This window comes from Trichoderma evansii (genome assembly GCF_050947405.1).
Source record: "Trichoderma evansii strain SZMC 28006 chromosome Unknown GGI43scaffold_19, whole genome shotgun sequence".
Classification (NCBI taxonomy): Eukaryota; Fungi; Ascomycota; class Sordariomycetes; order Hypocreales; family Hypocreaceae; genus Trichoderma; species Trichoderma evansii.
In genome coordinates this window covers 44,228-64,199 of record NW_028145187.1, presented here as the reverse complement: position 1 = coordinate 64,199, position 19,972 = coordinate 44,228, and the positions used below count along the sequence as shown (strand labels likewise).

At 49.8% G+C, this 19,972-nt stretch overlaps 6 protein-coding genes across 6 annotated transcripts; 2 read left to right on the top strand and 4 right to left on the bottom strand.

Moving 5' to 3' along the window:
• Positions 1-221: 221 nt before the first annotated feature.
• GGI43DRAFT_130117 (phosphatase 2C-like domain-containing protein) lies at positions 222-2,824 on the bottom strand. Its single transcript, XM_083199158.1, has 2 exons — positions 1,356-2,824; positions 222-1,292 (listed from the first exon to the last, which is right to left on the bottom strand). Exons 1-2 carry the CDS (start codon positions 2,616-2,618, stop codon positions 777-779), a joined length of 1,779 nt encoding a protein of 592 aa, XP_083057775.1. The 5' UTR covers positions 2,619-2,824; the 3' UTR covers positions 222-776.
• A 1,647-nt stretch (positions 2,825-4,471) lies between these two features.
• On the bottom strand, positions 4,472-5,845 carry GGI43DRAFT_129692 (ESCRT-III subunit protein DID4). Its single transcript, XM_083199153.1, has 4 exons — positions 5,511-5,845; positions 5,160-5,435; positions 4,843-5,100; positions 4,472-4,774 (listed from the first exon to the last, which is right to left on the bottom strand). The coding sequence occupies exons 1-4, from the start codon at positions 5,514-5,516 to the stop codon at positions 4,631-4,633; spliced, it is 684 nt and encodes a 227-aa protein (XP_083057774.1). The 5' UTR covers positions 5,517-5,845; the 3' UTR covers positions 4,472-4,630.
• A 1-nt stretch (position 5,846) lies between these two features.
• On the top strand, positions 5,847-8,922 carry GGI43DRAFT_129767 (mitofusin). Its single transcript, XM_083199155.1, has 2 exons — positions 5,847-8,397; positions 8,454-8,922. The coding sequence occupies exons 1-2, from the start codon at positions 6,084-6,086 to the stop codon at positions 8,798-8,800; spliced, it is 2,661 nt and encodes an 886-aa protein (XP_083057773.1). The 5' UTR covers positions 5,847-6,083; the 3' UTR covers positions 8,801-8,922.
• A 35-nt stretch (positions 8,923-8,957) lies between these two features.
• Positions 8,958-11,021, bottom strand: GGI43DRAFT_130015 (uncharacterized protein). Its single transcript, XM_083199157.1, has 4 exons — positions 10,627-11,021; positions 10,416-10,555; positions 9,610-10,312; positions 8,958-9,556 (listed from the first exon to the last, which is right to left on the bottom strand). Exons 1-4 carry the CDS (start codon positions 10,654-10,656, stop codon positions 9,389-9,391), a joined length of 1,041 nt encoding a protein of 346 aa, XP_083057772.1. The 5' UTR covers positions 10,657-11,021; the 3' UTR covers positions 8,958-9,388.
• A 366-nt stretch (positions 11,022-11,387) lies between these two features.
• GGI43DRAFT_424603 (mitochondrial outer membrane translocase complex, subunit Tom22) lies at positions 11,388-11,923 on the bottom strand (the record flags this gene model as incomplete). The annotated part of the gene is made up of 2 exons (XM_083208395.1): positions 11,388-11,761; positions 11,836-11,923. The coding sequence occupies 2 exons, from the start codon at positions 11,921-11,923 to the stop codon at positions 11,388-11,390; spliced, it is 462 nt and encodes a 153-aa protein (XP_083057771.1).
• A 5,324-nt stretch (positions 11,924-17,247) lies between these two features.
• Positions 17,248-18,114, top strand: GGI43DRAFT_411987 (uncharacterized protein). Its single transcript, XM_083206792.1, has one exon. It carries the CDS (start codon positions 17,605-17,607, stop codon positions 17,983-17,985), a length of 381 nt encoding a protein of 126 aa, XP_083057770.1. The 5' UTR covers positions 17,248-17,604; the 3' UTR covers positions 17,986-18,114.
• The last annotated feature ends 1,858 nt before the right edge of the window (positions 18,115-19,972 follow it).

Below are 19,972 nucleotides of genomic sequence, written 5' to 3'. Positions count from 1 at the left end.
TTGTCATTTCAAAACAAATGTAGACTATTTAACATTTGAACTTTGAAATTAGTAGTTCACGTCTGTCATAGCTCAATGAATAGTGAGCCTGTAGTTGGTAGAACTATTTATATAGGAAAGTATTATCCAGCATCCCAGCCGAGGCCTACAGTAAAGAATCGCTTGCTCACACATAAAAATGTTCAGCTAAAATATAACACTTAGAAAGGTGGAGGCAGTAGAAGCAGTAGAAACAATAAGATAGTAGAGGCAATAGAAGCAAAAGATTAGAATAGCTATAAATTCGTGACATTAGCCACAGCCAGAGTGCCAGATAACGAAACTAGGATGCCGAATAATAATTTCCTTTATATAGGTACCCAGCATGCTACTAGTAAACCAAAGCCAAATAAGAACAATAGCAGCTTTCTCAAAAATCTTGCATTTAAAATTGCCCACGTACATATAGATACAGGTAGCATAGCGTACAAAACAGAAACTTTGCCAACGTCATCTTAGTCCAACCATGTGCCCCAATGCCCAACCTCTCCGAGGCACCAGCCTCGTCATCTGTCTTCGTCTCTACTGTAGTACGATGCGATATACTCGAACCTAGGCCAACATCACCAGGGTTCTTCCTCACATAATATGGCTCCATCTCCGTATACTCTAGTCATATCATGCCTCTCGTTTCCCCATCCTTGCCTGATCCAGCTGGCCAGCTCGTCCGGGCGACTCTCGCCGTCACTGAATTAGAGTTAGACGGCCTTTGGCTGGATGACAAGGTTCCCTGAGTCCTAGACGTCTGCCAACTCTTTTGTCGCATTTTTTGACTCTTGAACGGCAGCGGCACCTGGAGTGTCAATGGAAGTGTCAAGGGAAATCAGCTCGGGACTTTCACTATCCCCAATGGCAATAGGCTCCTCAACAAGCGCATCGCTCAGCGTCGTAGGCACAAACTCCCCTTCGTTTGTGGAATTTGTGGAAGCGTTGTCGTATCCGCGTCCAGAGTTGCTAGCTGATACGCCCACCGCGGGAGTTGAGCCGTCGGCAATCTTCTGCTTTGTATCCATGACGATCTTGTCTGCCTCGCTCACTTTGGAGGCGGCACCGTGGCCTGGTTCGGGCTCAGCATCCTGGCTGGTCTGGCCTTGTGTAAGAGCTTCCTTATCCAGTCGCACAATCATACATGACAGGTTATCGGTGCTGAATCGATTGAGGGCATGGTCAACCAATAGCTTTGCTCCCTCGTTCGGGTCGTGAATTTCTCGGACAAGATCAACAGCCTCCTGATCGCTACAAACATCCCACAACTATAATTACTTGTTAGCATATTTTGTCTCTTCAGACAGCAAAAGTAAATTAAAACTTCTTACCCCGTCACAAGCAATAATGATGAATTCGTCGAGATCATGTTGTATGACTGTTTCTGTAGTGTATGGGTGGCCAGTCACGAGATCCTTCATATAGGTATCTCCAAGCGCTCTGGTAACAGCCAGCACTCCATTGACACGGTTATTTAGGATGAGACCGCCAGCGTTGGCGATTCGTTTTCCTTCGTTTTCGTCGCTGCCTTTATGGTCGTAAGACAGACGCAAAGCTTTGCCGTTACGACACAGAATAATGCGTGCATCTCCCACGTTGGCGGTATACAAGACGCGCTGTCGACTTGAAAGGCCCTTGAGTTTCGTAGCAAGCGACTCGTTGGAACTGGCTTGTGGAGCTTCTGAAGACCCATCCTTCTCTTTTTCTGATTCTTGCGCTTTGGCCATTGCTTTCGCAGCAGCAGCGGTTGCGGCGGCCGGAGCAATGGCGAGAGAGCCGGTGATGGATCGATCACTAGGCACACGGTCTTCCCAGCGAAGAACTGCAATGGCGGCCGTACAGCCGCTGTTCTTTAGCGGAAGCTTCTCGAGCTGGGTATCAACTGATGTAAATGTCATATCCAGGAGCTCCGGAATCGGCATATTGGGATGCTTTCGTATCATCTCTTCTAGAATAATGTGAAGCTTCTTTCCACACCAATCTGCAGCAAATGTGCCGGCATGGCCGTCAAAGATGGCAAAGTAGCCATTGTCCGATTCGGAAACAGCAGCGTCCTTGTCGTCTTTACTTGACTTGTCCTTTCCGCCAGATCCATCAACCGCCGGTGCCGGAGTGTCCAAGAAGTTGTACAAAAAGGCATGGGTGTCTTCCATCGTCCGGCGGCATTTCTTGTTCCTATCTTCCCAAACGCCGACGCGGAAGGTGGACTTGGGCCCGGGAACCGATTCGCCGGCCGAGTTGTTGTGTTGGCCCTGCGGCACGACAAGAGCAGGGTCATGCTTCCCGAGCTTCTGCAGCGGCGTCTGAGCGCCGGAATCCGACCCGGAGCGAGTGACCTGGGAGAAGTTGAGCGAGTTCCTAGCTGAGGCTAGCAGGCTGCTGGCCTTGCTGCTGACGCCACTACTCCTGCGCTTCTTCTCGCCGACGTCCTGTCGAGTGGGTGGGCTGCCATTGCCGCTGCGTTTCTCGCCGCTGGCCGCCTGGTCCGCGTTCTTGATGGGCACAGCGGACGCAGAGGTTGGGCTTGGCTCGGGAGAAGGCGACTTGTCGTCGCCCTTGGAATCGTTCTCAGGCTTGGAAGCTCCGCCGAACATTCTATTTAGCAGACTTCCTCCGTGAGAGGAGAGACTGCGGCGCTTGCTTCCTGCCAGCTTTGTGGAGTGCGAAAGGGATCGTTCGGGAAATAAGATGGCAGACCTCGAGATGGACTGACGGGGTGATGAATTGCTGGTCGATATCGCAGCTGAAGGGTCGTCGCGGGGATACGATGGCTGTCGCGCTCGTGAAGGAGACGCTGCGTGATTGGCCGCTGTAGGCGCTTACTGATCACGGAGCAGATGGAAAGGCTGCTGCTCTGACGTGGCAAGGCGGTAGACGCAATGCAAGATTCGGGAACGTTCGACGATTCTAAGGAGTTGGGAAAAGCTGCACCGGTCAGTGAGCTTATTGTATAGCTGGTGGCTTGCAAACGAGCAACCTGAAGATCAAACGGGCTGGTGTTTGGGCAATGGCAATAGAGGGGGGAGCCGGTCTACAAAAGGATGACATCGGCGGGGACAGCAGCGGGATAGCGGGGAGGATTCAGCGGCTTGGCGCTTGTTTGCTTCTGGCAACTTCGGGTGAGGCGCTGCCTGCAACGCTGCGAGCCACTGGGCCGGTGCCTGGCGAGGGATTGAGCTGACTTGTATTCAGCATGTGCTGGATGTAGCACAATTGAGACACTCACGGCAGGCAAGTGGCAATGCGAGCAGAGCAGTGAATTGGCAACAGTCTTCTTTGTCCCCTGGTCTGCTGAGCTGCCGACGGGCACTGGCTGAATGAAGTATTCTGAGGCGGAAGCTGGGACAGCTTTGTCCTCCGACATCAGGGTACGGTACGGGGATAACGGACAAACAGCAGGAATGGGATTTACAAAGAATGCCAACGCAGAGGCTGCTTACATACCACAACGGAAAAGACGGCACTATAGTATTCAGTTTGAAGCGTGCCTCTATCGGGAAAAGACGAAGAGATAGTTGAGCTTCGTGCCCAGTTGAGAAAGGGAGAAGAAGTAGACAGCGTAGATAGTTGTACGTACGTAGATGACGAAGAATGCAATGGCTAGCTGCGACTGCAAGGCGCTAATTAGCGTCCCGGCTCAGCGTGACAACCCGGGGCATCGCAGTGCTATAAGTAAGCTGTCAATGCTACTGTACAAGGGAAGGGTCCATGCCTAATCTGTAGCTCCACGCACTGCTATTCTCACGTCACCGCCCGAAACGAAACAAACATTGAATCCTTCATCAATCATGTGCTCGCTAAATTAACTGCTAATCTCATGGAAGGGCATCCCTCCAGCCCAGAACCTCTAAATTTAGGCACCTCCCCTCCCACTGAGCGAAACAAAACTCGGGGATGACGGAACGGAGTATAATTAGGCTCCAGATCCAAGATGACGGTCTCGGCGCTGTTTAGTGGACGCGGGGATTTCTAGCGCCCCCATCGATGCTATTCTTGCCCGTCCACTTGATCTCGATCTCTCAATTTTACCTCAAATTCACTTGTATCCCGCCTTAAGCCCGCAACTCTTGGGCATCAGAATCTCCGAGGAAAGGAGAGCAAAAATAGATGTTGTATATTCTTGTTTAAACAAACACTGTTGGCCTGAAACACAGTCGCTATAAATATCCAGTGTATCCAAACAGGAAAGACAAAAAGTCATGGCGCCCGAGTTATGCTCTCTATTCCTGATTCCTGTTGGAATAGACAAGCATCTCTTGCATATTATCATAAGAGTTAGAATCTGCATGCATAATTATGTCTGCTTGTGTATTCGTAAATCATATTCGCCATCAACACCTCTTGCGCCGAACAAGAAAACGGACATGGCTCACTCCCCGTCTAAGCCCCCCGCATATATATATAAATAACATCCTCAGACTTAAAGATCCTCTTTAGGGGTCCTCATCCTTTGAATGTTTCTCTTGCATCATACCGGGATGCAATTCCTCAGTAAGAGACATTCTCGAGAGACATCCTTTTTGGCTTGGCAGGTTCCATTGAAAGTCGGCTCTATTAATAGATCCCCTCGTTGGTTATTTTGTTCGTGAATGGGTCGTGAAACTGTTCACTTTCGAAGACTGTCGAGTCGGGCTTGGAGGTCATCGTCGACTGGGTCACCGCTTCCGCCTCCGCCTCCAGCGCCAACGGCTTGCGCAATCTTGCCCTCGGACACAGCAGAATTGCCCAAGGCGGTTGGGGTCTCGCCAAGCTATTATCCAACAGTCAGCCAAGGTTTTTTTGCGTCAAAGTCCTTACAAGGGAAAAATGTAATCTTACAGCCTGGTTCAGATCTATTCCAATCTCTTCCAATACTTGTTCAACAACCTCGTCGCCTTCTTCTTCGACTCCAACGTCCATGGCGTCATCAACGGCGTCATCCATCATCTCTTGCCTCTGCTCCATGATGTCGTTTTCTCGCTCGAATTCCATGGCAATTCGCTGGAGCTGTGGCAGGTTCATAGACTTGTTCATGCTGCCCAATGCCATCGTGGCACCCTTCATGGCTTGCATCATCTGCTCGTTCGTTCGGTAGGTCTAGTCGTCACACTTGTCAGCCGGTATCGGGGTAGTGCCAACACAGCACAATGACATACCTGCAGCCGCAGAGAAATCTTTTGTAGCTGACTACGCATGCCATAAAACTTCTCAATATACCGCCGTGTGCGCACCAGATCTTTGGCCTGGATCTTGCAAGCGCCCATCTGCCCGTTCTTGGCGCTCGTCTTGATTTGCTGTATCAGCGTCTTCTCCTGCTTCTCCAGCTTAACGCGTGTCTGGTCGAGTTCTCGAATGGCCTTGTCCAGCATGCGCTGGTTCTTGCGCAAGCGCTCGGCCGGCGTCATGCGCTTGCCAAACGCCCATTCTAGGATCTGATTTGCACGTCGGGTTAGGTGTCGTTGCCCATAGGTGGGGGAGAAGGCTGTGATGCCATTGCATTGCCTTACATTCATGATGGATTAGGGTTCGTCTTGAGGAAAGGCAGCAGCCACAGTGTCGTGTAATGCTGTAGATGCGGCAGTGAGGAAGAACTGCGTGGTGAAATGGATTGCCGCTGGATAATATGTAGAGGAAGAAAAGACTTGGATGACATCTGCCTAGCGGAGTGCCCGAAGAGCGACGTACGTCTGTCGTCCTGCACTGCAGTGCCCGGCTGCCATGCTTGCGTCGCTAAAGCGTTACGTCGTTGCCAAAAGCAAGGCCATGTACCCCCACCACCACGCACAGGCGCGGAGGTACTTGCAGGATACCTGCTTCGGCAGGCCCAATTTTCGGGGCCAACGATAAGATAGCTGCAGGCTTGCCGAGTTTATGCCGCCGAGCTAGACCAATCAAGGGAGCTTCGTGACCGCCGGGGAGGCAATTTGCTTAAACATCATGCAACCTTTTTACTTGACGAACCCCGTTCTACGCCTGACCCTCCTCCTACATACCCAACCTTTGCAGCTCTACATCACCGGCATTTCTGCTCCCTCATCCCGTAGCTCGACAATGCTGTGGGCAAGCACGCCTTCACCAGCATGAGCCAGGAATATTTCAACGACAAGGGCAAATCGCCCGCGGGGCGGGACGGCGACGATGCTCACCTCGACCCGAATATGGCAGGCCAGGCGGGTGCATCCGGAGCGCGGCCCAACTACATGACGGTTGGCAACGGCATGGTCTCCGAGCACGGCGCACGCCTACAGGGCATGCTCGAAGCTGATTCAGGATATGGAGGCAGCATCATGGGCGACGAATCAGGCATGTTGGACATCTCAACACATGGCGACCGACGACAATCCCATGCGATCCACCAGATGTGGTACAACTCCCAGAGGGCCACGCTGGGCCGGTCAATCAACAAGGTGCTGGACCTCCTGCATAGCCTTCGAGAGATGAATACTACGTGGCCTGCACATTATCCTTCTGTCCAACGGGCCGAAAAAATGGAAGCTGATGTACCTCGTCCGGGTATCATGCGCACATCCACCATGGAGGATATCGCGGCCAGGTCCGGTCAAGCGCCGCCGCCCATGCTTAGGAGAGCTATGACCAGCCTCGAGGATGCGTCGGCAGAGTCTAGCCAAGCGGCCGAGGCTCGACCTGCAGAGCCACGGCTTGTCTCACCTCAGATCGCTCAGGAATTTTCAATTTTAAAACTTGACTTGAAGCTAGGAGCTCTCCACCAGACTGAGCTGGTACACTCTTTGGAAAAGGGCTCTATTGCATCACTCCTTGACGGCAAGATTGGCTCCAGTATCAAGCATCTTGTAAATCTGCGTGAACGTATCGAGGATACATCAAGCAAAGTGCTTATTACTGGCGATTTGAATGCCGGCAAGTCGACCTTTTGCAATGCCTTGCTGCGCAGAAAAGTTTTACCCGAGGATCAGCAGCCTTGTACCGCCATCTTTTGTGAGGTTTTGGATGCACGGGAAAACGCTGGTATTGAAGAAGTTCACGCCGTCCACAGGGAGGCGACTTACAACCGAAATGACGAATCGACATATGATGCTTACTCTCTTAAAGAGCTCGAGAATATCGTCATTGACAATGAAAAGTACATCCAGTGCAAGGTCTACGTCAAGGATGTCCGAACAATTGATGAATCTCTACTCAGCAACGGTGTCGTGGACATTGCCCTGATCGATGCCCCAGGTCTCAACTCAGATACGACCAAGACGACGGCTATTTTCGCTCGGCAGGAGGAAATTGACGTGGTCGTGTTTGTCGTCTCCGCGGCAAATCACTTTACGCAGTCTGCCAAGGAATTTATCTGGGCCGCCGCCGCCGAGAAGGCATATATTTTCATGGTCGTCAATGGCTATGACTTCATTCGAGACAAGGAGCGATGCCAGAAGATGATCCTGGACCAAGTTGCCGGACTTAGCCCGCGAACACACAAAGAAGCATCCGAACTTGTCCATTTCGTCTCCAGCAATGTTATTCCCATGGCACCCTCACCTCCTGGCGGACCTAGCGGAGGCGGCAGCGGTAGTGGCAGTGGAGGTGGAGATGACCCCGACGACAACGGCAAGGGCAAGGATTTGGACAAGATTCGCGACTTTGAGAGGCTCGAACAGTCTCTGCGGAGATTTGTTCTGGAAAAGCGTGCTAGATCGAAGCTTGCTCCCGCAAGAACGTATCTATTAAATATCCTCAATGACGTCGGTACCTTGGCTACCGTTAACCATGAGGTGGCCCAATCTGAGTTTGATCGAGTCACCCAGGAGCTCAAGGAGCTCGAGCCGCAGATTCTGGCTAGCAAGAAGGCCAGATCCGAAGTTGACGAGCAGGTTGTCCATAACATCGAGGAGACCTGCAAGACCGTCTACGACCATACTCGAAATCAGCTTAACGCTGCCATCACTTACGCGGGAAGCACAAAGTACGATATCCCGTACCCCGGACTCTTTGGTGCCTTTGGATATGCCGACGATCTCAAGGATGCCATTCTATCTCACATTGCGGATGCCGTCAGCACCTGCGAGGACTACGCCCGTGGCCAGACTGTCAGGGGCGTCAATGCTATCAAGCAGCTCGGCCTGCTTCATGTGGGCGACGAGTTCCAAAACCTTCACTTCCGACCGGACGTCATGTTCCGACGGAAGAAGGATGCCTTTGCCCGCCAGGTGGACGTCCCTACTGATTTTGCCGACTTTGTGGACTTTTCAACCCTGCTACACAGCCAAGAGAAGTTTGCCGGCACAGGTATGGCCCTGACAATTGCTGGCGCAGTCGTGCCTCGCATGTTGGGAATGAACTCTTGGATGGACCATGCCATTACCGCCACGAAAATCCTTGGCAATGATAACCTTCGCAAGCTCATCCTTCCTGGAATTGTGATTGCCGGTATGTAGCCCTTTTTTTCATACTCATATTGGATCTTTACTAACTAATCTTCTTAGCTGTTGCCGCCTCGGCATATGTCCTTCAGCAAATTCCCACATCTCTTCCCCATCGGCTGGCTCGAAAGATTGAGGCACAACTCTCTGAGATTGACTACGTGCACACCAATGCCTCCCGAATTTCAGGAGCCGTACGCACCGTCTTGCGCATGCCCGCCGACAACCTGCGCGTTGGCCTTGACCACAGCGTCAAGGATCTTAACAAGAAGCGCGACGAGACAGTCAAGGTCAAGGGCGAGAGCGAAAAGGCCTCCAAGTTCTTCCGCAAACTAGTTGGTGAAACTCAGGTCCAGAAGAATATGGTTGAGGGAGTGGACCTCGATACCCCTCCGCAAGCTTTGCACTGAAAGAAAAAAAGATAAAATGACAAAAAAAAATTAATTCAGTGCTCCATAACGTGTTGATGACAAAAATAGATTGGGACTCTTGAGACTTTTGAATTTCTTTTTCTCTTCTTCTGGCGTTTAATATATAAATCCGCTACAAAGTTGCAAGATATTTGATTCGGCCGTGGCCGTGGCGGGAACAGGTGGAAAGGGGGTGGTTACAAACTTGGTGAAAAACAAAATACAGTGAATGGGAAATTCTGGATGGAGGATCTCTACTCTCCTCTCGCTTTTTCTTGTCTTAGCATATATATATTTAGCCTGATGCAAAGTAGCGTTACGACAGTATTGCGCGATGATGTTGTTACTGATGAGAGCAACCGAAGCAAAAATAAAATAAAAAAGGCAATTATTATTGAGTATCCGAGTTTCGTTATCTGGTAGCTCAGTCGTGGCTTAATAGGTAGTTAGTCCAAATATGAAAATATTCAACTCCTAGATGATGCTTGAAATAATCTTCTAAAAAAAAACTTATTCATCTTTAATTCTACTCTTTACTCTATCATGCAGTAAGTGTTTGCTGGTGTCGATGATTTATCCATATGCTCATCAAAACATGATGTGCCGTAACCTCTCCTTTTCCTCTTCGCCTCCAAAGATGAAATCGATGCCTTCTCTAGCCAAAGCATATATCTGCTGATTGTCCAGATGAAAGTGTTGCGCGGCGAGGCGGTATTCGTTGGATAGTGGGCTGCCAAAGACGCCCACGTCGTCTGTCTATTGAAACAGTGAATATTTTTTTAACTTTGGGAGAAGGAATAATAACTCACTCCAAGAGACACTTTCACACCCTGAACGCTCCTCCACGCCCCAAAATGGTGGCCCTCAAACCCACCCTCTACCATGCTCGCGTGAACATTACAGCTCAGACACAACTCAAGGCACAACTCGTCTTTCCGTCTCTCAATCTCCTTTTTCGTCTCTACGTCCTCCCAGATGACGTGGCCCAGCCGACGGGGCTTCCATGATAGCAACGTCTCGAGCTCTGCCTTGGAGGCACTGGCTTGGATTTCTGCAAAATGCACTGTTATGTCGAGGCCTGCGGCACGGGCCTTTTCGAATATGGGCGTGAAGAGGGATATTTCTCCCGACGGGCGGGCAGATGGGTCGCCACATAGATCTAGACCTACTATGATTTTATGCTTTCTATGATAGACGTCTATTTCTTGTGATTTGTCAATAGCAAGGTCAAGCACAGAAGACGCCATCTCGAAATCATGCCGCCTATCAACCGAGAGAATGAGCCGTGTGTGAAGATACGGATGGAGCTCTTCAAACTGGGATATCGTAGAGAGCAAGATGTCGACGTATTGCTCTACAGAGAGTAAGGGCGTTGGACGAGGAGTGGTGCGCAGTTCAAGGTAGACGACGCCATCTTCGAGGAAGGACTGTAGGACGGCGTTTGTAGCGTATCGGATGGAGGGCTCGTCGGTGAGGAGGGCGTATATGTATTTGCTGAAGAGGGGGAAGAACCTTTTTTACATGTATCATGTGAGAAGAGGTTTATATATGTGTATATATATGAGAATTTGTTGTTAAGGGATGGTTTTGTGTATATGCGCTTTGCTTCACATACGTTACGAGGTTGTAGTCATGCTTGCCCTCTGGTATAACAGCCAGGGGATCCTCCAGGTCAGTTTCTCCAGCGGCTTTCTTGGTGAGCCATATTTCGTGAAGAGTCTGGCGGGAAATGCTGCCCGTGAGGTGGGCATGAAGCTATGCAGTTCAGATTAGATGAGATTCATCTTATATACGTAGAGCTGGTGTGGAATGGGGCATAAATAAACCTCAATCTTCGGTAGAGCTATAAAATCCATGTTCAAATATTTTTGCTGATTGAATATAGCTTTGCTAGAGCTCTTTTGCAAAAATGGTGGGAGCTGTCAGAGTGTAAAGGTTGACGATATTGGTGGGTGAGGTTGAAAAGTGCCCCGCAGTTGCAGTTGGAGCACATGCAAATGTTAATCTTGTACATCTGCCACGCCTTTGACAGGTCAACAGCGCAAACCATAATAACTCTATTACAAGAACACTTTACATCTCGCACCTTCATTTTCATCGTGCATCAACATCGTCACAGAAACATCCTTCATCAATAGTTCTAGCCAACGGCTAAGAATAAAAATATACATAAGTGTGAATGCTACCACGTTCCAGAGATGAGATGGCCGTCAATCGTACAAGCTTTCCCTTGCCCTTCTCTTCCTTTCTGCATCCCAAGCTGTAAAAGAAAAAAGGAATATCCCAGCTAACAGTTTAGCCGTCCAAAAGCAGGCAAAAAACATCCTTTCCCTTGCTTAAAGGTATTGTACACGAATGGAGGGGGAGACCACAATGCTTTTTGTAGAGCTCCCTTTAACCACATATATCGTCCCATCTTCCTCCTCCGATCATTTGTAATTGTAAGCCAGTCATTACATTAGAACCAATCGTTTGTTTTCCAGTTCCAAGCGCCTACGTTTGCACCATGAGCGCCCCAAGTCTCATTTCCCTTTTTTTTTCTGTTACATCTTGTTTTTAATTATGCTTTGTTCTTTTGTCATCCTCTTCACAGAGCGGCCTTGGTCTGCTCAGGGCCCAGAGCAGCTCCGACCTGGTCGGCTGTGCTTCCCTCTGTTCCGGCAGTAAGCAGCTCGCTGCCAGTCTGTCGCATGTTGTACTCCTGCTCCATGGCAGTCAGCTGCTGGTCCTCGGCAAAGGACAGAGCGAAGGGAACACCGAGGAAGAGCGCAGAGGTGGTGATGACCCAGGCACCCTTGCCGCCAAAGGACAGGACGCTCCAGGCGGCGCTGGTGACGGTGTTGACCTTGCTGGAGACCCAGCCTCGGGTAGTGGGGGGAATTATATCGCGGAGAGCGTATAATCGTTCGGCGAGGGTCTCTTCTGAGGGGTCAAAGTCGGACTCGTTGGAGATTTCGGATTCTAAAAGAGTGGCCTTGATTAGAACTGAATGCGCTTGGAGGTGGTGGTGGTGATGGATGGAAACAGAAACATACCGGTATCAGTGAAGTCGTCATCCTCCATCTCGGCCCCAAGGTGGGCGTGCTGGAAGTGCTCATCCTCGACTTCTGTGAGAGTAACCATTTTGATGGATTATTTATGAATGAAGTTTATGCGATGCTCCGGTAGGCAAAGAATGCAAGTTGCGCAAATTGAAATATGAAAAGCCGATATCAAAAGTGGCGATACAGAAAGCTTTCCGTTTGCGGGGGAGGGACAGACTCCAAAAATTCGATTCCCGGTTATTTAAAACTTGGTTTCGGAACACAGGGCCGGAGGAGAAGGGGAGGATGCAAAAGATGAATCCTTGTCTAGAGGATTCCTTGCGAGGACGAGATGCGATTTAGTCGCTCAATTGCTGCAGTCACAAATCTACAGTAGTTCAAATTTTTTGGTCTCTATGCTCGCCGAGACCGATTTACGGGTCGTCTTCTGGCGGTTTAACCGAAGATATCGCAAGAGTCACGTGCCTTATCTACAGTGATCTGATGCCGGCTACATAGTGTATATCAGTAGAGGGAAAGCGATGCTGCTTGCAGAATCTCTCTGTGCAAGTTGATTTGGGCATGGCTATACAATCTCATGAAAGGACGAGACATAAAAAACGGCCTAAAAGATGAATATGCTCCAATGCTGCAGCAAAGACGCCGTTGCAAGGAGTGTCGCACAATTCCAGCTGCTGACTTACACGGGCTCCAGCAAACGGATGAGCTAAGAATATGCACCAAAAAATCTCATACTCCAGCCAGTGGCCACAAGCTATGTGCGCCTTAGACAAGTTTTTCTTCCACAGCCATCCGAGCACATCATTGCTTCCCTCCATACCCGAAGTGAAAGCATTCCTCCCCTCGATGATGTCATTGCGCGCCCTTGTCGCCGAAGCTCAAAAAGTGCCCCAAGTTGATAAAGTAAAAAAATACGCGCATGTGCCACTGTCATTTTTTCTGTGCAACAGCGGCAAAAATAAAGAAATTGTTTTGTCATCCTTTTTCTAATAAAAATTTTCTGTAAAAGTAAATCCTTCGCTTTCGCATATTCGCGGCTCTCTGGTTTAAAAAAGTTCGTGTCCTAAATGTGATGGACACTAACTTTTTTTTATTCTTCTCAGCCGCAGCACATCATCTGCCAGCCTAAAATCGGCCCCCATTGGTACACTGTATGCTGTATAAAATCGAAACGGAGGAGGGATATTTTTTAAATAAATTAATTGATAAATTAAATAAATTAATAGTTGGGCGTAAATATTGGAGTTGTCACGTAGATGCCATTCGCAGCTAGTTATTCCTCCCGCCAAATGCCGCCACCACAAATTTTAACCACATGGCGGCCTCCCGATCCTATCCCGGAATGTAAAAATAGATGAAGACACCTACCCTGAACGGATTTGCACTTTTGCGAGCATACCTTACTATATAGGCAACACGTCCATTTATATATGACTATGCGTGAGGAAATGAAAATATAACTTTTTCATAACATAATGTGAATTCCGTTGCATAGTGCATTTCCAGCAGGCCGAACCAATTCGCCGTCATTTCTCCTGTCTTGACAAGAGAGCAAGAACAAGTTTTTGGCGCTGATCAGTCAGTTGCCTTGAGACTCATGGTCTCTGATCATCGCATAGTCCCGCACGTGTTGAATTCCATATTACATGTCATCTCGATCTACAATTCAACCTCACCTCTCTTTCTTATATGTGCAATTAGAGTTCCCTACTCGAATAAACGGTCAGGCTGAGCAAGGGCAGGTTCCAAGCAAAAGTCATGAGCTGTCTGACCGTTGGCCACTCCATCACCATGACCTTCTTATAATAGCTGCTCAATCAATGCACACCTCATCCTCCCGCAGGTTAAATCACATCATATTCCCTAAAATGCTACACGGCCTCTTTTTTAATTTTCATCTGCAGCTTTTCATGCATACCCCTTAAATCCAACTGCTCCTACGATGCACTACGATAAAACGGCACTTTAGCCGTGTAGTCACGATAGGTTATTCAAATAGGCAGCACAACACACCACGATCCACCGAATCGTACACGAGGCCATCCGCATCCCTTTTCTCTTCACCGTAACCCCAGAAATCAAAATACCTTTACATAAAAAGTATCCAGGATTATCCGATCCTTCTCTTCTCAAAGAATCGCCCAGATCGAGCATTTGCCCTTACACCGCCCGGTCACCGATAAATGCAATGAAGCTTTTCCTAATATAAGTGTCTTGTGATCGACCTGCCTTGACCCTTTTTTATTCCCGCCCAGCAACTCTAATAAGGGGGTTAAAAAAGGAAGGATGCCGGGGGTGGAAACAGAGGAGGGCGGACTTTTTCACAGCTTCGGATTCGGAAGCCGGATCCGTCAACAACTTCTGGGGAAAAATAAAAGAACGCACTGGAATTACAACATGTAAGACAAACAAAGTATCTCCTCGTACCTTAGCTTGATCTACACCGGAGCGAGGAAAAATTGAATTTCTCCAGGAAATATCGTGACCAAAACAGAGTCATGTCTCAGCGCTAGATGGGCTCCGGAAGCCGGAACTATCAAAGACACTACCGATCCAGCCAACCCGCAAAGTAGCTACATCGTGACCGCTTAATATGGAGTAGTAATACTAGCCTTTGAAGTAGTAGTAGGCAAAGTCTGCGGCGGCCAAAAACCCGGGGTCGGGCAAAGCCGCCCAGTCAGCCGGAGCATGTACCAAGCGGTAGCCCAAAAGCGAGCCAGAGAGACCACATGACACAGCGAGTAGCCCTCTCGGTTCGAGCTACCGAGACAGATCCCCAGCTTTTTTTTTTCTCCTGTTGCTCCGTTATAGTGGCGGTGCGAGTGAGTAAAAAAAGATCAGGGGCTCCAGCGCCACAGGACGGTAACAACAGATGTCAAATCATTAGATGACAGCTTTCGTTATTGTATTGAATATAGTTTTACGTCTTTACGATTTTTACTTTATGACGATTTGAGACATTATATTCTGAGAGAATATACTTTCAAGGATCTTCACCCGGAATGTATTCGTACTGTCATCCCTAAAATAGCCACAATCCGGGCAGTGGAAACATGATCTACAGGAACGCCAATTACTCGGAAGGGAGAGCCAACGGGAAGCTCAAATAGAGAATGGAACAAGCAAATGGAAGAGGAAAAGAAGAAAACCAACGAGAAATTGCCGGCGGTGGCGTGCAAAGCACGCAATTGAGGCACTGTAGTTTTGTACGTAAGACGGGAGTGAGAAAGGAGAGAAATAAGAGCAACGAGAAAACTACCTACGTGTACTCAAGGTACCACCATCGTGACTCGTCAAAATAATCGTAATGAAAATCATGGACAAAAGAAACTAAAAATCAAAATAAATAATAAATAATAACATTAAATCCCTAGTACGGAGCAAAGTACACACATCGTTCTCATTTTTACGGGGAAACACATCGAAAAGATACATAGGTACCTCCCTCTAATACAAAGATGCTGAAGCAATTTTTTCTTTTTTTAATTTTTGCGGTCCTCGTGATGGTACAGTGCCGACGCCTAGATGGGTCTCTTTGGCCCCCCTGACTAAGGGGTGTCTGTCTGGCAGGGCAACGAAGAAGAAGAAAAAGAAAAGAAAAGAATAAAATAAGCGGGGGGTGGAAAAAAGAGACGGATTGTTGCCCAGGACCCACGATTTACTAACAGGTGGCCACAGCGTTTTTCTCCGCTAGACGCCAGAGCGCAGAAAAAATTGAGTAGCGCTGGGTCCCGGTCTGCGCACTCACAATAGTCGATGCTAGATTGATTTGCGCGGACGGCTTCCCCCAGATTTTTCTAGCCGGGACTACTACTCCAGGTCTTGCTGCTACCCTCCTGTTTACCGCTCGAGACTTGCCGCTCCCGCCCATCTAGCCTGGTTTCTCTCTTCTCTATTTCCTGGGGAAGCCGTGCAAGGGAGTCGAGGCGAGTGTAGATGAAGCAGTCCCGGATGATGATGCATGAATCAATGAGCTAATAGATGAATGAAACTGCATTTCCGCCGCATATTTTTCATCCTGAGACGATCGATCTATCCGCACTGTGCTGGACAAGTCTTGTTTTAATCACCTGGGCTGGTAATTTATTAGGTGCTCCATTAAGCATGTAAGTACTCGCAGGTAACTCCCTCCAAGACAGTAGTATAATCATGGGCATATTCCTGCACGGCGTCGAAGATCGGTACCTTGAGAGGTAAATGCGAGGCAGCCACCCCGTCGTGTTTGCTGCAGTTTACGCCGCTGTTTACGCCATTACCAGGTCTTAAGACACAAAACAGGCATGTTCCTGCAGACAAAACACCTCAGTCAGCAAACGCACAGTTAGCTCGCATTAGCCCTCGCCCATGGCAAGCTCATCAGGTAAACTGGGGGTAATAGAAACCCGCGATGGGAAAACCTGGGGGTAATGGAAATCCAAATGCAGAGACAGTCTTGTGGCTCGGTGGTGCCGGGTCTGGGGCCATCGGCTTGCCTTTTGGCTCTTTGTGGGGTCCAGAGCCCGATGAGGCGGAGACAAAGACCGGGTGTGGGGACGTTTGCTCCAGGCCGTGCCGAATATATTGGGGAGAGGCGTCGAGCTGCCATTGTGTTTGGCTGCTGGCGTTGTCTAATCAATCCCACCAGCGGTAGTCTCCATCACCCTATTTGCTGCAAGTGGGCAGCACTCGAGTTTCAATTTGGGCCAATGCCACCGCAAGGAACACGTTTGTACACGTATTGGTACATGTACCTGTGTTTTGTCGTCGTCTGAATGAATTCAGGGGGCTGAAAAATTTTCTCTGGTAGCAGCTCGACCATAGGGGCCGCCACGCAATCTCGTCGCCGTCGCAGATTGGACCATCGTGATGTGCCTCGTGGCTAGCTAGACAGGGCCATTGGCCCGCTACCCGCTTCCGCCAGGCAATAATTCATGGAGAAGACGAAGGAGAGCATCCCCGCGGCTGGCCGCTGGGTCTGGCCAGCGGGAAGCTTAGCTGGAATATACCGGGGATGGACCCGTCGCCGGATCGCGACTGTGCATGTAAGGTGTCAGGTATATACGAGCCCCTGCCTGCATAGCGCATTTATGCCCTTTTGTTGGGAAAAATTAGACAAATAGGATGCTTATACCCCAGATCTACCAGGCTGAAGTATTAGAATAATGTGCATCTTGCAAGTGTCTCCCAGGTAGAAGTGCTGTACAACTAGAAAGAAGCGGTATGCAGAACGGCCGCCTGCATCGTGACCATGTAGTCCATGTAGTCCATGTAGTCCATGTACCGTAGCATTCGGAGAAAAAAAAAGGGAAGAAAAAGAAGAAATTAGACTAGGCCCTGCGCGTTGTGGAGGCGCTTGTCAGGTGGTCTTTTTCGTTTTTTCTTTCCCTTCTGGAGGCGAAATTGCTGACTACCTATGACAAACAGCTCCTTACAGGCCGGTCCAGATGCTGTCTTAGCCAACCTTGCATTGTCACGATGGCATTTTCGAAACGAACAACGACATTGACGAGCCCGGGATTTGGATTCTTCGGGCTCTGGGGCGCTGGGATTTGCATCATCTCAGGCTGTAATCTTATACGAGTGATCCTTTTAGAAACTTATAGACAAATTGCAATTGGCGTGCTTTGTACTTGTACAGTATGCATGTATTTGAATGTCTGTATACTGCATGCAGGCACTTACATGCAACAGTAACACGGGCCATCGAATAACACATATCGAAGCTAGTGTTGATGCGTTGCCTCTCACAAATCGGATAAGCGGCTAAGAATAGACGTTACAATGTTGCAAATCGCAGGATACGTCGCACGTCAGCACGGCATCACATTTGCAATTGCTGGGAGGGCCCGAGAGGCTGATGATCAATGCAAAGCTGGAGCTGCATCATGCGAGACGAGAGACGGACATGTCAGCCTGAGACAAGGGATGTGGGAGAGCAGCCATGGTGTTTCTGCCTTTGTGGTTGTACCTATATCCGGACGAGTTTTACTGGTTGACTGCTGGCCTATGGCCGTGTCTATCCTGCGAGTCATCACCAGACAGACAGACTCTGCTCTGGCCAAGACGGGGAGCCACCACTTGAGGCTTAGCCCTTGTCGCGATCCCTCAGTGTGGAGAGCGCAGCGAGAGGGGAAAGCTCAGGGACGTCTGGAGAAGCTCTGAGAAGACGAAGCAAATCCAAAAAACTGGGCTGCTTAGCGCAGAGCCTCGAATAGCCGGCTGCCAGCCCAGAGGTACGTACCGACGGTACTCGGTCGCCGCAACGAAGATACATGCCCGTCCGCGCGTCAACAGCGCTGTGGCTGGTACCGTCGGCCTCCTGTGGGTGTCACCGGCCCGGAGGATTGGCGGAATTTGTGTCCAGGTGCCGCATTGCAGCGCCTGCGCCTGCCCTGCAGCCCCGGTGCTGGTTCCTGATTGCTGAACGGTCAGGTACCGGACGCCCGGACCAGCGATACTGCCCCTTGGGGTCTAGCCGCCAGTTGCTATTTGGTAATACTTACCTACTCGCACCGCTTACAGTGCCTGGACGCAGCGACAAAGTACAAAGCGACGGCGTGAGGTCATATCGCCATCAAGCATGCATTATTCGCAACTTGCGCGCTGCTCCTTTTGGGGTCTGTAGGCGTTTCTCTGCCCTCATTGGGCTCTGGTTGGGGCCGGACATACTTGCATGTACAAAGTAGCAGGTCACAGAGCGTGCAGCACAGTATCGATGCCGCATATCGCATACCGTGCATGGTTTTCTCACTCCCCCTTTCGTCTGGACTCTCTCGTACTCGGTCCCTGTGTACATCAGGTAATAGTAATACACACTTGTTTGTTTGGAATAGGGAATCTGGCCCCCCCGGCTGCATTGAGATGAGAGCGAGAGTCATCTGACCGCGTGCCAACGGTCTAGCCGGAGGCAAGGCGAGAAGCCCAGCAAGACGGCCAACGTGATGCTGCTAGCGGCCAGGCCCCCTAAAACACAGGCGCTGGGGGAGGCGGCAAGGCCCTGAAGCAGGTCATAGGGCGATGCAGCGAGCGAATTCGACCGGCCCGGATCACCGGCTGGCACTGTGCCGGGCTAGCGAGACGCAAAAAAAGATTCGAGAAGCAGCTTAAGCGGACTCTGCGGGCCAGGCGTGCCGGAGGGACACAATGTACTCGCTGTACCGGACGTACAGTGCCACAGCGCTCTAGCGGCACTCGGCCAGCGCAGGGGGGCTCCAGTCTGGGCCTGGCTGGCCCACCCGGGGAGGGGCAACGAGGTCACCAGCGCCAAGTACCGTGGCGTACCGTGACGATGGCAAGAGTCACGAAGCGTTGACGAGCTCATCAGAGCCAGAATCGCCAGAGTACTTAAAGCCAGCGCCGCCGGGTGCGTTTTGCTGCAAAGGAGTAGCTTCAGCTTCACTTGTTGTCCTTGAATCATCCCATCAGGCATTTTCCCAGTGCCAATTGACTCCTCAATCCCTCTGAGTCGTCAACTTACATCGCCTTTACCTATACTCTATCTCCCTTATCTGCTGCCATCTTTCCCACCAGCATCCCCCTCGCCAACCAACATCCTCAGGGGATCAACAAAAGAACCAAACAAAAAAAAAGACAAAATAATAGACAAAAGTCCCAAAACGGTGAGTCCAGCTCCAACACAGCCCAGAAAAAGGGTCCCAGGCGATCCAATGATCACAAGCAGCGGCGCCTCGGCACTGCCGAAGCTGCCAGCTCCTTCTGATCCGCTTTGGAGAAAAAAAGGCTGCAAACAGCAACAGTGTTGCTAACAGATGGCAAATTCTGGCTTCTAGACGAATCTTAAAATAGAAACTCTCCTCGCAGAATTTCTTCTTATCTCTCGTCCACGCACCGACCTCAAATACGAAGCCCGTCTCACCGATCTTGGGTTTCTTATCTTCCTCCAGACCGCAGGAAGCACCACTATCAGCTGAAGCCCCCTGCCCCGCCACAGCCTCAGCTTTTAGCTTTTTTTAACTGCCGTTTGAATAGCGTTATCTGGTACGTCTGATTGATGGATCTGACAAAACAGTCTCTCCTTTTTTCTGAAAACAGCTGTTTGCTAACTAGCTCTTTTCAATTGCTCTAGGATTGACACGAGATCCTCTGCGATTGCTGCTATTCTTACCATCATTTCATCCCCTGTCTTAAT

Excerpts from the sequence above, each read along its gene's own strand:
- GGI43DRAFT_129692 (XM_083199153.1), bottom strand. Across the intron at positions 5,101-5,159 it reads AGATTTCTCTGCGGCTGCAG|ACCTACCGAACGAACGAGCA; the intron begins GTATGTCATTGT and ends TGTGACGACTAG. Across the intron at positions 4,775-4,842 it reads GAATAGATCTGAACCAGGCT|CTTGGCGAGACCCCAACCGC; the intron begins GTAAGATTACAT and ends GTTGGATAATAG.
- GGI43DRAFT_411987 (XM_083206792.1), top strand. The coding sequence starts at position 17,605 with ATGTTGCAAATCGCAGGATACGTCGCACGTCAGCACGGCATCACATTT.
- GGI43DRAFT_130117 (XM_083199158.1), bottom strand. The coding sequence starts at position 2,618 with ATGTTCGGCGGAGCTTCCAAGCCTGAGAACGATTCCAAGGGCGACGAC. Across the intron at positions 1,293-1,355 it reads TCATTATTGCTTGTGACGGG|TTGTGGGATGTTTGTAGCGA; the intron begins GTAAGAAGTTTT and ends AAGTAATTATAG.
- GGI43DRAFT_130015 (XM_083199157.1), bottom strand. The coding sequence starts at position 10,656 with ATGGATTTTATAGCTCTACCGAAGATTGAG. Across the intron at positions 10,556-10,626 it reads TAGCTCTACCGAAGATTGAG|CTTCATGCCCACCTCACGGG; the intron begins GTTTATTTATGC and ends TGAACTGCATAG. Across the intron at positions 9,557-9,609 it reads GTGTGAAAGTGTCTCTTGGA|ACAGACGACGTGGGCGTCTT; the intron begins GTGAGTTATTAT and ends CTGTTTCAATAG.
- GGI43DRAFT_129767 (XM_083199155.1), top strand. The coding sequence starts at position 6,084 with ATGAGCCAGGAATATTTCAACGACAAGGGCAAATCGCCCGCGGGGCGG. Across the intron at positions 8,398-8,453 it reads TCCTGGAATTGTGATTGCCG|CTGTTGCCGCCTCGGCATAT; the intron begins GTATGTAGCCCT and ends TAATCTTCTTAG.